Source organism: Pelobates fuscus, chromosome 1, assembly GCF_036172605.1.
Source record: "Pelobates fuscus isolate aPelFus1 chromosome 1, aPelFus1.pri, whole genome shotgun sequence".
In the NCBI taxonomy this organism is placed as follows: domain Eukaryota; kingdom Metazoa; phylum Chordata; class Amphibia; order Anura; family Pelobatidae; genus Pelobates; species Pelobates fuscus.
Genome location: NC_086317.1, coordinates 319,446,556 through 319,462,773, shown reverse-complemented (window position 1 = coordinate 319,462,773; position 16,218 = coordinate 319,446,556). Strand labels below are relative to the sequence as shown.

Here is a 16,218-nt window from a genome sequence, read left to right as displayed (position 1 = left end):
TAATAAGATCCCCCATAATGCTAAAAACCTGTTCATTGATTTAGCCGAAAATATTGCCGGTAGTCTTAATGTTACCAACTGCTATGTGTGTGGAGGTACTAACATGGGAGACCAATGGCCTTGGGAAGCAAAGGAGGTAATGTCCGGTTCTGAGGCAGTTGACCAATTAATACCTACACAAGCCGATTATCATATGAGTGTTAGAGGTAAATCTGAGTGGAGATTAAAGACCTCCATCATAGGTTATGTTTGCATAGCAAGGAAAGGAATGATGTATAATACTTCTGTAGGAGAATTAACTTGTCTAGGGCAAAAAGCTTATGATGATGATACAAAGAATACAACTTGGTGGTCGGCTTCAAATGTCTCAGAACCATCTAACCCGTTTGCTAGATACGCCAATTTAAAGGATGTGTGGTTTGACCTATCTATCACATCTACCTGGAGAGCCCCAGCAAATTTGTACTGGATCTGTGGTAAGAAAGCCTATTTGGAGTTGCCACAGGACTGGGAAGGGGCATGTGTGTTGGGTATGCTCAAACCATCCTTCTTCTTGTTACCTATTGAAACAGGTGAGACTTTAGGTGTTAAAGTATATGATGTGAATCATAGGAAGAAAAGGGGACCCATAGAGATAGGCGCCTGGGAAGATAATGAATGGCCTCCCCAGCGTATTATAGATTATTATGGGCCAGCCACGTGGGCAGAAGATGGTACCTTTGGTTATAGAACCCCTATTTATATGCTCAACCGTATTATAAGATTACAGGCGGTGGTTGAGATTATTACTAACGAGACATCACAAGCGCTCAATCTTCTAGCGAAGCATAATACCAGGATGAGGACAGCAGTCTACCAAAATAGATTAGCCTTGGATTACCTTTTGGCAGTAGAGGGAGGTGTATGTGGGAAGTTTAACCTGAGCAATTGCTGTCTTCAAATAGATGACGAAGGGCAAGCAATAGCTGAGCTTACTAGCCATATGGTTAAACTAGCGCATGTGCCTACTCAGGTATGGAAAGGGTATAATCCAAGCAGTTGGTTTGGTAGCTGGTATGAGTGGTTTGGAGGGCTTAAGGCAGTGGTAGGTGGAGTCCTACTGATTTTAATGTTGTGTCTACTCCTGCCGTGTCTTATACCCTTAGTAGTTAGGTCTGTGCAAAGCCTGATAGAAAATATAGCAGAGAGGAAGGCTGCTGCACAGATAATGGCAATTTATAAATATGAGGCTCTAGATCAGGGAGAACCAATGCAGGAAGATGAGTGTTGAAGATTCACATCATAAGTTAAGTCTGGTCTGGTTCAAGGTAACTTGCGGTGTATGCAAACTAAGGTTAAGTGATGCCTCAAGTAATTGTGAAATATCAAGAGGCATCAAAGGGGGGAATGTGGTGGAATCTCGGTAAAAATAAATTTAGTAGGCCGAGATTACCACGTGGCATGTGTACGTGCATATGCTGACGTATCGATCAGTTGGTTGCACGAGGCAAGATACGATCAGTAGTGTACGGAGCATGTGCAAGAATACAGGATGTAGTATTCCCCTCCTCCATTGTGCTGGACAGGCCATGCGGTCAAGCAGGAAGTTAATTCTTATTTGTATTGATTGGTCAAGAGAATGTGCGTGTGGAGCTTAATATGGGAGGAGTTATGTGCCTATATAAGGAGCCTGCACTATTGTCCGGGGCTCAGAACTTGCTGTATTTTGGTGACGTTAGTCCCTCTGAGTCCCGATCGGTGATCCAATAAAGAATCTCTTCCTTCCTGAAGAAACCTGTGTCCATCTCTCTGTGCTTTGCTTCCGTCAGTTTCTCCGGTATCACCATCTGTACCATTATCAGGTACAAACCACTTTAAGAGCACCCTTGTGGTTCTGTCAATCAGTCAATGATTTAGAACACCGGTAGTGGCACTCTTAAAGGGATCTGTACAAGATAAGACCACAATACTCTCTCAACGAAATGAGGGCGCACAGTGTCATACACAGGGCCTGAAAGGGTTAATGCTGTAATAGACTCAAATCCCCTCGGTTCTCCATCCCTCGGTCACCATAATCAACGTTGATGGAGAATCATTGTCAGCAATAAGACACGGACAAAATGCTTTGACAAGACTCTCAATCTGTATTACGGTGAAGCTAGCATTTATACAATTTTGTTTACATGAGCCATGAGATATGCCATACAGTACAGACTGTAAGATTTATTACTTCCTTATAGTACATATTATTCTGACAATTGAAAGATAAGCTTTTGAATAAGTCTGGGGAAGAATATCCTGAAATCGGAATGGGCAAGACATCCTGAGATTCAGCAATGTCGCACATCCTATAGAAGAAATACCTTAACCCCTTCAGGACGGAGTCAATAGTGCACGTTCTGATCAAAACAAAACGTAAACAAAAACTGGAATTTGCGCTATATGTCTGTTCAACCGTAATTCACCTCTTTCATATTAAATGCACCCACACTTATTATATATCATTTTGTTCAGGAGAAACAGGGCTTTCATTTCATATAAAATATTTATATATGAAACAATTTATTATGAATAAAATAAAAAAAAACTGTAAGAAATTAGAATTTTTTTTTTAATTTGTAGTTCCGCCTCACATTTTAGCTGTAAATGTCATAATACTGTTAGGTTTTACTGCAACAAAATGCACATATTTGTAATCAGCGATGTCTCACGAGTACAACAGTACCCCCCATTAACAGGTTTTATGGTGTTTTGGAAAGTTACAGGGTCAAATATAGAACGTTCCATTTTCAAATTGAAATTTGCCAGATTAGTAATGTTACCTTTGAGACGGTGTGGTAGCCCAGGAATGAGAATTACCCCCATAATGGCATACCATTTGAAAAAGTAGACAACCCAAGGTATTGAACGTGGGGTATGTTTAGTCTTTTTTAGTAGCCACTTAGTCACAAACACTGGCCAAAGTTAGCGTTCATATTTGTTTCTGTGTGAAAAAAGCAAAAAACTAATATTTGGCCAGTGTTTGTGACTAAGTGGCTACTTAAAATGACTGGACATACCCCATTTGCAATACCTTGGGTTGTCTACTTTTGCAAATGGTATGCCATCATGGGGGTAATTCTTATTCCTGGGCTACCATACGGTCTCAAAGGCAACATAACCAATCTGGCAAATTTCAATGTCAAAAAAATGAAATGCGAGCCTTATATGTGACTCTCTAACTTTCCAAAACACCATAAAACCTGTACATGGGGGGTACTGTTATTCTTGGGAGACTTCACTAAACACAAATATTAGTGTTTTAAAACAGTAAAACATATTACAACAATAATATAGTCCATAAAAGTGCCGTTTGTTTGTAAAAAATGCAAAAAACGTCACTTTTACTTAAAATATCATCGTTGTAATACAATTTACCAGTTTGAAACACTAATATTTGAGTTCAGCGAAGTCTCCCGAGTAAAACAGTACCCCCTATATACAGGTTTTATGGTTTCTTGGAGAGTTACAGGGTCAAATATAGTGCTTGCGAATTAAATTCTCTGCACTTTCTCCCTGTGTTGTCAGGCATGTCAATCAAATTTTAATTAATTAAATGACATAATTATGTTAAAAAATTACTTAAATATACACGTAGAATTTTAATATATATGCATTTATAGGTATTTAAATTCTACGTGTATACTAATGTAATCTTTCATGTAATTATATGTATTTATCTATCTATATATATTTGCGGTTATTTGTATTTTATATATAGATAGATATATATAGAATGTCATTCTAAGTGTATTCTGTTTCCAATATATATATATTAATAACAAAATACAGTTAGAATGAAATTACATATGAATATATAATTTATTTTAAATTTTGTTTCAATATTTTATTTATTTATTTTATTATTTTATTTATTTATTATTGTAATTATACGTATATATATATAATATATATATGTAGATCTATTATATATATAATATATATATACATATTATATATGTAACGTCATTCTAAGTGTATTTTAATACTAATATATATACTAATATTAATATTAAAATACATTACGTATGACGTTACATATATATAATATGTATATATATTATATATATAATATATATACATATATTATATATATATAAATACTTGTATTTTATTTTAACATGTGTATTTAATTTTTTTTTTACACTACCTACCAGCAGGGGGACTCTCTAATATTTTAGACAGTCCCCCTGCTGGCAGATCCATAGCCAGCTATAGGGGGCCATGTGATCGCTCTTTGAGAGCGATCACATGGCCCCCGGGGGCCTCATTTGCCGGAGGGGGGCTGCCTGGGCTCTCAGGCAGACCCCCAGAAGAGGATCGCGGCGGAGGTAAGTATAGCTTACCTCCTGGGGGCTTCAGCCGTTACGGCGTTCTATGCCGCCGCAACGGCTTTAAAGCCCTTTAAAGCCGCGACGGCATAGAACGCCGTAACGGCGTTAAGGGGTTAAATTGTATAAGTCTGTCACAGTCAGCATAATTAGCAATGTCGCACATCCTATAGAAGGAAGACCCTATTGTTTAAGTCTTTGCCACAGTTAGCATAATTATGTCGTACATTATTTTGAAGGATACAGAAAAGAGTTTAACTGTTTCATATTCTTTCAGTCAGCAATAATGATTATAAACCTTATAAAAGCATAAAATACTTATGAACAAGGAAAGTTAACTATTTCATATTCCTTACAGGGCCAGGTTTAGAAACTCTGCCTCCCCAATGCCAACCAGCCCGTCATATATATGAAGCTTGGTGTATGTAAGTGGATGGATGACTGGTGGCTGGTTACATAGTTAGAAAAGCTGAAAAGAGACAGGCGTATAGTTCAGCCTTTCTGCAGATATACAGGGTAAGTGGGGATAGGTGATATGTTATGTCTGAGTCTGGGCCGTAATCTGGCTCTGCTTTAAAGGAACCCAATAGTGACCCAGACTACTTCCTTTGAATGAAGTGGTCTGGGTACACTGTTCCTGTCCCCTTACACTGTTCCTGTCCCCCACTGCAATTCTGAGAACCTGCAATGTTTACATCGCAGGGTTAACTACTCCTCTAGTAGCTGTCGTATTGACAAGCACAAGAGTCGCTTCTGTGGCACAGACCAAGTAAAACTTGGTCATGTTATGCGAAAACCACATAGGAAAACATTGATTTACTACTTTATACAGGAAAGTTTGGATGCATGCGCGGCACCGGCATGACCATTAGATCCCCAGTGCTCTTCCATCAGGAGCATTGGATCAGATACTCACAGAGGATTCAGGGCCTCCTCCATGACTGTCATCGGGGAATGAGAGGTAAACAGGTAAGTACAACATTTTTTGACTCTTTTTGCGCCGGGAGGGGAACCTGCCTACATGTGGGGACAGAAGAACTCTAACATTAGAAATACATATTTGTATTCTTAACGCTATAGAGTTCCTTTAAGTAACTTTCACAGAGTTCCCTGTAATATATGTATGTTTTATAGAGCATGAAGATAGCCTTTACCAAAAAAAGGATCTTGTGTTTATTTTGTATCCTATTGAATGACAGTTGTGCTGAAAGTAAGCTGATTCTACTTTGACACTGACCCCCTGAATACAATCTGACAAAATGAAATGCCTCCTTCAGTCCAGATGGGCAGTATATGAACCCCATATTTACTAAAAAACACATTTTGTGATGAATGTGCAGGAAAAACAATATTTATTCAACAGAAAATAATTAAAAAATAAAAACATTTTTGGTTGAGCTATTTCAGGTCCAATATTGTTATATTACCATTACTATTAATAGGTCTGCCCATCATGCCATTCTAATACCAGCCTACATGGGCTTCATACATTGCAATGGCCAACCACACTGTGCTAGACATGCAGTGGGCGGGGCTAGCCGAGCAGTAGGCGGTGCGTGTAGTGCAGTGGGCGTGTCTAGTCGTGCAGTGGGCGGGCCCGGCAGTGCTGTGTTTGCAGTGTGTTGCGGGGAGCTCTGTCAGACAGTTCGCAGTGTACCAGCCGGGATTCTGCGCAGTGAGTGCATGTGGTCGGGCGGCGGAAGGATTTAGTGTGTCTGGCGAGCAGTGTGCCCAGTTACCGGATCAGACAGCTGGCTGCCCCCGCTCAGCATGCAGCTCGCCCTGTGTGTGCTGGTACTATGGATCCCATGGACCGCGGCGGAGGACAGCGCCATGGAGGAGATGGTGACAGAGAAGGAGGCAGAGGAGAGCCACCGGCAGGACAGCGTCAGCCTGCTGACATTCATCCTCCTACTGACCTTAACTATCCTCACCATCTGGCTCTTCAAACACCGCAGGGCACGCTTCCTGCATGAGACCGGCCTGGCCATGATATATGGTGAGACACAATGCCAGCTAGGAGAGTGGGGGCACCACAATGTAACAAGGGGGAGAGAGAGAGGGCACCACACTGTAACAAGGGAGAGAGAGAGGGCACCACACTGTAACAAGGGAGAGAGAGAGGGCACCACACTGTAACAAGGGAGAGAGAGAGGGCACCACACTGTAACAAGGGAGAGAGAGGGCACCACACTGTAACAAGGGAGAGAGAGGGCACCACACTGTAACAAGGGAGAGAGAGGGCACCACACTACCAAGGGAGAGAGAGAGGGCACCACACTAACAAGGGAGAGAGAGAGGGCACCACACTGTAACAAGGGAGAGAGAGAGGGCACCACACTGTAACAAGGGGGAGAGAGAGGGCACCACACTGTAACAAGGGGGAGAGAGAGGGCACCACACTGTAACAAGGGAGAGAGAGAGGGCATCACACTGTAACAAGGGAGAGAGAGGGGGCACCACACTGTAACAAGGGAGAGAGAGAGGGCACCACAATGTAACGAGAGAGGGCACCACACTGTAACAAGGGAGAGAGAGAGGGCACCACAATGTAACAAGGGAGAGAGAGAGGGCACCACAATGTAACAAGGGAGAGAGAGAGGGCACCACAATGTAACAAGGGAGAGAGAGAGAGGGCACCACACTGTAACAAGGGAGAGAGAGAGAGAGGGCACCACACTGTAACAAGGGAGAGAGAGAGAGGGCACCACACTGTAACAAGGGAGAGAGAGAGAGGGCACCACACTGTAACAAGGGAGAGAGAGAGAGGACACCACACTGTAACAAGGGAGAGAGAGGGCACCACACTGTAACAAGGGAGAGAGAGGGCACCACACGGTAACAAGGGAGAGAGGGCACCACACTGTAGCAAGGGAGAGAGAGGGCACCTCGCTGTAGCAAGGGAGAGAGAGGGCACCTCGCTGTAGCAAGGGAGAGAGAGGGCACCTCGCTGTAGCAAGGGAGAGAGAGGGCACCTCGCTGTAGCAAGGGAGAGAGAGGGCACCTCGCTGTAGCAAGGGAGAGAGAGGGCACCTCGCTGTAGCAAGGGAGAGAGAGGGCACCTCGCTGTAGCAAGGGAGAGAGAGGGCACCTCGCTGTAGCAAGGGAGAGAGAGGGCACCTCGCTGTAGCAAGGGAGAGAGAGGGCACCTCGCTGTAGCAAGGGAGAGAGAGGGCACCTCGCTGTAGCAAGGGAGAGAGAGGGCACCTCGCTGTAGCAAGGGAGAGAGAGGGCACCTCGCTGTAGCAAGGGAGAGAGAGGGCACCTCGCTGTAGCAAGGGAGAGAGAGGGCACCTCGCTGTAGCAAGGGAGAGAGAGGGCACCTCGCTGTAGCAAGGGAGAGAGAGGGCACCTCGCTGTAGCAAGGGAGAGAGAGAGGGCACCTCGCTGTAACAAGGGAGAGAGAGAGAGGGCACCTCGCTGTAACAAGGGAGAGAGAGAGGGCACCTCGCTGTAACAAGGGAGAGAGAGAGAGGGCACCTCACTGTAACAAGGGAGAGAGAGAGGGCACCTCACTGTAACAAGGGAGAGAGAGAGAGGGCACCTCACTGTAACAAGGGAGAGAGAGAGAGGGCACCTCACTGTAACAAGGGAGAGAGAGAGGGCACCTCACTGTAACAAGGGAGAGAGAGAGGGCACCTCACTGTAACAAGGGAGAGAGAGAGGGCACCTCACTGTAACAAGGGAGAGAGAGAGGGCACCTCACTGTAACAAGGGAGAGAGAGAGGGCACCTCACTGTAACAAGGGAGAGAGAGGGGGCACCGCACTGTAACAAGGGAGAGGAAGAGGGCACTGCACTGTAACAAGGGAGAGAGAGAGAGGGCACCACACACCCTCTGATACAAGGGAGAGTGAGAATCACACACATCATTTGATACAAAGTAGCTGGGGAGATGTGGTACCCCACACCCTCTGATACAGTAACTGGAGACAATGAGCACAACACACACCCTCTGATACTTAGTAGTAGGGGCTTCATCATCCTATTGTTCCTGTAACATTTTGTGATTGCCTAATTTATTGGTAAATTTTCCCCTTTATAATATTTTAAAGCACTGTGGAATAAATTGGCACTTTATAAATGCCAATAATAATCGCACACCATCTGCTACATACCGTAACAGGGGAGAGAGCACAACACACCTTCTTGCTACATACATTCTCAGGATGCAGGGGAGAGGGCATCATAAACCCTCTACTTCACACAGTAACGGGTAGTAACTATACACTAATTATGGGGATGCTCAAATACTACTCCTATATTGTCTGGGAATAGCACAATTTGACATTTTTACTGAGAGTTTATGTTAAATTTGCATGTTTAATGGACAATAATAATAACAAAGTATTTAACCAGGAAATGACACTAAACATTGAATTGTGGAGTACTGATAAAAGAGGTGCAAATTGTAGTCTGATATAGCTATTTTAACCCCTTAAGGACACATGACACGTGTGACATGTCATGATTCCCTTTTATTCCAGAAGTTTGGTCCTTAAGGGGTTAAAAAAATTAAACAAATTTGAAAAAAAACTCCGAATCTATTTATCCTCAAGCTGGGAAGACTGGCTAGAGCCACACCATAAATGGGACAGATCAGGCATTACTTACAGGATGAATGAATTTTGCATAAAATGCTGTTGCCCTGACATTTGGTGTTATTAAAGTTTATATTTCATCTCTAGAAGCTGTCCCCATCAGGAAATGAGACAACTTGTAAATGATCATGCCCTCCCATTCTAGGCAGTTACATAGCTTGCTGAACACAAAGACAGCTTCAGTATGTAAGGTCTTGGCAGGATTAAATTAGCATTTTGTTTTGTCGCTTCATCTCTTAAGGTGGAAACAGATGGCTTGATTGACAATTCTCTATGGCATTATTCATTTCACTTTGGTAAATATACATGGGGAATTCCTAATCACTTGCTCCTGTGATGTAAATGTTCTTTTAATATGTTAGTACAGGGGAATTATTAAGAATTTTATAATCAGGTCTGCTGTTTGCAAATAACTATTTCAACATTCTTAACACATTACTTAAGCAAACACGGGGTTACTCACTAGAGTTTAAACTGGCAGCAATTTGTGTTGATATTAGGTTATAGTAGCCTAATAGGTAATATTCACCTTGTCTGTGCTTGTAATTTTATTATTTTGGCCAAACATATTGAAGTATTCTATAAAAAAAAAAGTTCCACTAGCTATTGGTGTATGGGAATTTAAACTAGGAGAGTGTAGTGGATGCATGGAATAGCCTTCCAGCTGAAGTGGTAGAGGTTAACACAGTAAAGTTTAAGCATGCGCGGGATACTCCTGAGGCTATCTTAGCTTTACGATAAGGCCAGGGACTCATAAAAGTATTTAGAAAATTGAGCATACTAGATGTGCCGAATGGTTCTTATCTGCCGTCACATTCTATGTTTCTATGAGCGTAAAAATTCACACCTGGCGAATCTGTTATGGACCCTCCAGGCTTGCATTGGCAAATAACTTTTAAAGCCTGTGACTGTGTGGGAATGTCAATGAAAGTCCAACACACTAAAAATATATAAGACAAGCTAGGTACTGCTTTGTGTTATGGGCAATAGTAAGGTTTGATAACATTTGGAGCTTCTGTTGTCAATTTCCAATTGCCAGTTAGCCTATTGAGAGTGATATCATAGGTTCCCCATAGACCTCCGTGTTGTACTTTTTGCACAAACCAAAACAATGCATGTGTCGCGCTTGTAAGAAAGTACAGCAATGACACAGCTCCTGGGAATGAAGAGTCAGAAGCTGAAGAAAGGGAGAGTCTCCTTCTTGCTGATTTTTCTAATCTTTAATATTTGCAGCCAGATCAGATTTCATGTGTGGAACTTTTCAGTTCAGTTTAACCATGATATCAAGAAATGATTTTGTTATATGTCATTATAAACGCAACGATAATTCTGACATTTATATCTTGTTTAGTAAGTTAACCCCTTAAGGACACATGACGTGCGTGACATGTCATGATTCCCTTTTATTCCAGAAGTTTGGTCCTTAAGGGATTAATCACTCATTTTGAGAAAAATGTAAAGAGGCACTATAGTCTCCCAGGCTGTTTCATCTCAATTACGTGGTCTTGTCTTTTTAAGTATTTGCCAGCCACTAGATTGCAGAGTTAAATTTACCATACTGACAGCCACTAGACGCACTTCCACTACACCGACCAAGTAAAGCTTGGTCATGTGATGTGGAAGCTCATAGCAATGCATTCAAAATAATGCTTTTCTATGGGGAGGCTTGGGTGTATATGCGGGATTCGCTGTCCATCCATGCACATCCTCTTTGAGGAGCATCGGATTGGTCATCAACAGAGGAAACCATGCCTCCTTAATGAAATTGCAGGATGCGGAGACGTGTGCAGCATGGGTGAGGCTTGCTCTGGAACTTTTATTTTTCTAGTTTTTATTGGAAAACGCAGGGGGAAAGGGGGTGTGTGAAGGGACACACACCTGAATACAGCTAGGGACAAGGACACTTTAGAGTTAGGAATACAGTTTTGTAATTATATAGATTTAATTAACTGTGTTCATTGTGTACATATATCTGCAGAATGACACTGTGAAAGGTTTACTCCAAGCACACTGCTTTGTTTGTGATTTGAAGTGGTTATGGTGTCTGAAATCTGTATGTGCAGTGTTACAGTGAGAAGCACTGCATGCATGGAGTTTAACCCCTCTGCTGCAAGAGGTGGATCTCCACCTACACCGTCAGGTGAATTAATGGAGTTAATTTACCAAAAGTTTAAATATTTCATAGGTATATTTTTCTCCTAAAGCATTTTATTAAAAGATGTTACATTTTAATTAAAAACATTTTTTTTTTTTTTTTATCCACCCTGATTCCATTTCCAGGGGTGCAAAGATAGAGATGCTTTAGGGATGTCTGAGCTTCATGAGAAATATACTCATTGAATTTAATTAAGGTCCCACTGTCCTAGAGGAACAGCAGTTAGTCATGTGTCTTGCTGTGCCAAACGATACACTCTGTGTTTGCTAGAATACTAGCATTTTTTATTTATTTTTTTTAAATTAAGAGGGTTATCACAACAACATTACGGACTTAAATTCTAAGATTGTATTTACAGTCACACACCGAATAGTCTTGCCTATTTTTTTTTTTTAGAACTCAAATAAAGCAACTTAAAAATAAGTGAGTCTTTATGTATTTATCGTATTAACAGTGTAAAAGAATACTTTTTACATTGTAGAAATTTAGCTCGTCCCAAAGCTCACTAGTGACTGTTATAATGTACTCAACTAGGATTAACACCCTCTGGCCATGGGGGGGTAGAACATATAAGCGCAAAAGGTACTCCTGAGGTTTATGATAACGAATGCATAAACTAGGTATAGTGTTAAAGACATTAAGATGCCCAAAATAGTGTAATTATTAATGAAACATGGTAAATAAGAACACACAAAAAAAATTACAAATAGTGGTGTACCTCTGGTTGTTTGGCGGCTCCTTCTCCTCTCTTTGGAACATAGGGAGTCTTCTCCGTTGTAGTGTGGTTCTGTTTAAATCCTAGAAAAAAGTGAGTTGTGAGTATTCAAAGGCATATGGTGTATTGCCTTGTACAGCTGCCATAATACGGCTTTTCTCTGAAAATAATTGACACAGGACAATTACATTGTTGAAAGCCGATGGGGAAGATTTGTTGATTCTAATCAAACCATAAAACCTTTTTTTTTTTTTTTTTTGCCTGCGTGATGAGACAGTGTAGAAAATGAGGTCATTCGGTTGAATCTGGTATGCCCCTGATTTTGATTTTAGCTCGCCGGCTATGTTCAGCAAGACTTCTCGCAATGTTTGAGCAGACTGGGATACCATGTCTTGTGGCAGAGCAGGACTCGACCAATCCCAGGCGCGGGTTTGCCATGGCGACTAGTAATTTTGTCCTGGGTGTTTGGCACCCCGTTCAGCCGAGGCAGCTGGCCGGCTGAGGAAGCATGGAGGCGGCTCCCTCTGAGGGGAAATTTTGAGCCGGGCAGCGAGGGAGCGAGCTGTTATCTTCAAGCTCTTCTTGCTCTGCTCCCTTGCTTGCCCTACTGTGACCCATTCTCTTTAATATTTTTATTAGTGATATTGCAGAAGGTCTTGATGGTAAGGTGTGTCTTTTTGCGGATGATACTAAGATATGTAACAAGGTTGATGTTCCAGGAGGGATAAGCCAAATGGAAAATGATTTAGGTAAACTAGAAAAATGGTCAGAGTTGTGGCAACTGACATTTAATGTGGATAAGTGCAAGATAATGCATCTTGGACGTAAAAACCCAAGGGCAGAGTACAGAATATTTGATAGAGTCCTAACCTCAACATCTGAGGAAAGGGATTTAGGGGTGATTATTTCTGATGACTTAAAGGTAGGCAGACAATGTAATAGAGCAGCAGGAAATGCTAGCAGAATGCTTGGTTGTATAGGGAGAGGTATTAGCAGTAGAAAGAGGGAAGTGCTCATGCCATTGTACAGAACACTGGTGAGACCCCACTTGGAGTACTGTACACAGTACTGGAGACCATATCTTCAGAAGGATATTGATACCTTAGAGAGAGTTCAAAGAAGGGCTACTAAACTGGTTCATGGATTGCAGGATAAAACTTACCAGGAAAGGTTAAAGGATCTTAACATGTATAGCTTGGAGGAAAGACGAGACAGGGGGGATATGATAGAAACATTTAAATACATAAAGGGAATCAACACAGTAAAGGAGGAGACTATATTTAAAAGAAGAAAAACTACCACAACAAGAGGACAGTCTTAAATTAGAGGGACAAAGGTTTAAAAATAATATCAGGAAGTATTACTTTACTGAGAGGGTAGTGGATGCATGGAATAGCCTTCCAGCTGAAGTGGTAGAGGTTAACACAGTAAAGGAGTTTAAGCATGCATGGGATAGGCATAAGGCTATCCTAACTATAAGATAAGGCCAGGGACTAATGAAAGTATTTAGAAAACTGGGCAGACTAGATGGGCCAAATGGTTCTTATCTGCCGTCACATTCTATGTTTCTATGTGATGCCAGGATATATCACATCACTCTGGCCCTGGCATGACTAAACCTTGCACGAGAGAGCAGAGCAAGAAAGGCTTAAAGGTTACAGGATCACAGCATAGGATCACATAGGATCACAGCATACACACTGGATCCCAGGGAAAGGATCCACTCCAGCTCTCCCAAAGGTAGGGAGGCTGGGTGGACTTAAATGAAATAATTTGTGAGTGTGTTAGATAATGTGTGTGTGTGTCTATCGGTGAGTGTGTTTGTTTAGGTAAACTGCCACCCTACGATCACATGGGGAAAGTGTTTTTAATCAATCTTGATGATCTCAGCCAAGCCAAAGCATTCCCATAGGAAACCATTGGGAGGTTATTGTACATGCGCTAATCAGCAGCATCTTCTCATAGAGATGCATTGAATCAATGCATCTCTATGGTGAACATGCAGCGCCTCCATGCCCAGCATGGAGATGCTGAATGTAAGTGCAGCACTGGACTAGGAATTGCCTCGAGTGGCCATCTGAGTGACTCACTAGAGGTGTTGCTAGGCTTCAATGTTAACACTGCATTTTCTCTTACATGGCAGTGTTTACATTTAAAAGTCTGCAGAGACGGAATGTAGAGCCCAGAGCAACTACATTAAGCTGTAGTGGTTCTGGTGACTATAGTGTTCCTTTTAGAATTGTTTTTTTTCTTGTTGGAATTGAAACTTTGTTCATTTAACCCCTTAAGGACCAAACTTCTGGAATAAAAGGGAATTATGACATGTCATACATGTCATGGGTCCTTAACCCGTTAAGGACACGTGACATGTCATGATTCCCTTTTATTCCAGATGTTTGGTCCTTAAGGGGTTAAAAAAAAAAACATAGAACAAAAGCCTGGCTCCTAAATTGTTTAGCTGGCTCCTAGATTCGAAGCAAATTTGTCAAATCTTGTTTCACAGTTTCTCGCATTTCAGCCATGAGACTGCTGGCATTTTAAATATTCATGATCTTATCCTATTTCAGCTGGCTGTTCCATTAATGTAGCATGAACAGTGTGTGATACCCACAGCCTAAATGCTTTTGAAGTGTGGTCTGCCCTCCCTTGGTCTGCACAAAGTATTGATGTTCTTATCTGTTGCTAAATAGCAACATATGCATTCTGTGTATGAAATAACTTTATCATGGCAAGAACACACTCGTATGTAAACCAAGTAGTTTCCTATTTCTAGAGTAACCCGTTAAACTGGGTTATTCACTGAAGGGTGAATTGTTAGGAACTCTTAGTCAAAGTTTAGGTCAATAGGAACACAGCAAACCTAGCTTACTAGGGAAATGTTTTCAAATAATGAATTGTTGCCTACACTTTAATATTCACACATTCCTGACATTTCACAACATTATTGAATAATGTGCATGTATCAAGAAACGTTAAAATTTAAAATCACCACAACTCTCTATTTCAAAACTGTATCTTTCTATCTCTAAATCCAGTAAACTGCCTGTGTATCACATATAGTTACTAAACAGTAGCATAGGGGCTAGCTATGTTCTCCCTGTTCTCCACTGAGTGTGATATCTACATTGTCTTGTATTGGGCTGCACATGGTCTATAGCAGTAAAAATTGCACACACAAAAAAAATATGGCTCCTTGATATTATAAATCCAAGTGCAGGGCTCAACAAATCCCTAGAAACTTTCGCCCTGGCGCCTGGGATTTTCCATCTCTTTAGTTAACGTGACTGAGGGAGCTTTGAAGACGGCTGGCCGCCCTGAGGAGCATGGAGGCGGTTGGCTGAGGCAGCATGGAGACGGCCGGCTGAGGCAGCTTGGAGCTGGCCGCTCGCGGGAGCATTACTCTACCTGCAGCTCCTGTTTGCTCCCTCGTGCTGTGTAATAATGACGTGAGATGGAGTATTACGTTGCTCCGGTCCCGGCATTACTACAGAGAGAGTGCAAAGAGCTGCAGGTAGAGTACTGATCCCTTGCACGCAGGAAGAAAGCAGCCCCACTGGACCCCAGGGAAAGACCCACTCGGCTATCCCCATACATTCCCTTTTTTCCCCTACGGTACCAGACAAAAACGCAAACATGCTCACAGAGACATACATTCACACACACAAGGATACTCTCTGTCAGACTGTCAGACACACTCTCAGGAACATACACAGGTAAACTGTGCATCAATGTGTATATGCGACAGTTGGTATGTATTGCAACTTTTTTTTTTTTTTTTTTGTTAGTGGGGCCTCATGTTTGAGTTTCGCTAAGGCCTCATAAAGTCTAGAGCCACCTCTGGTCTTTATGATCTCAGCTAAGCCAATGCTTTCCCTTAGTAAAGCATTGGAAGGATTTTGTGCATGCGCAGCAAATGTGACAATCTGCATCTCCTCATAGAGATGCATTAAATTAATGAATATCTATGAGGAACATTCAGTGCCTCTATGCAGAGTTTGGAGACACCAAATGTGGGTGCTGCACATAGTGCAGCAGTGACTCAGGATTCTGTAGTGGCCATCTGAGTGACTGTCACTAGAGGTGTTACTAAGGAGCAATGTAAATACAGCGAAAAGGCAGTCTTTACACTGAAACGCCTGCAGGGACAGGCTATAGACACCAGAACAACTACATCAAGCTATAGTGGTTCTGGTGGCTATAGTGTCCCTTTAAGAATTGCATTTTTCTCGTTGAAAATGACTGGCTCCTAACTTTTTAAACTTGCGCCTAGATTTCAAGCAAATTTGTAAAGCCCTGTCATAGTCCATCGTTGGTGTAATGATACAAGTGTTGTGTGCATCTTTCACGTACTTTGGGCATGGGTGGATGAAGTCCTACCAATTGTGTTGCATTGTTACTT

General features: G+C 42.0%; 1 protein-coding gene across 3 annotated transcripts in view; it reads left to right on the top strand.

Moving 5' to 3' along the window:
* The first annotated feature begins 5,949 nt into the window (after positions 1–5,949).
* Positions 5,950–16,218, top strand: part of SLC9A7 (solute carrier family 9 member A7) — an 87,793-nt gene continuing 77,524 nt past the window's right edge. For all 3 annotated transcript variants that reach the window (XM_063459370.1, XM_063459351.1, XM_063459360.1), the window contains exon 1: positions 5,950–6,348. In XM_063459370.1, coding sequence (XP_063315440.1) covers positions 6,120–6,348 — 229 coding nt within the window. In that variant the 5' untranslated portion in view covers positions 5,950–6,119. The remainder of the gene's footprint in view (positions 6,349–16,218) is intronic.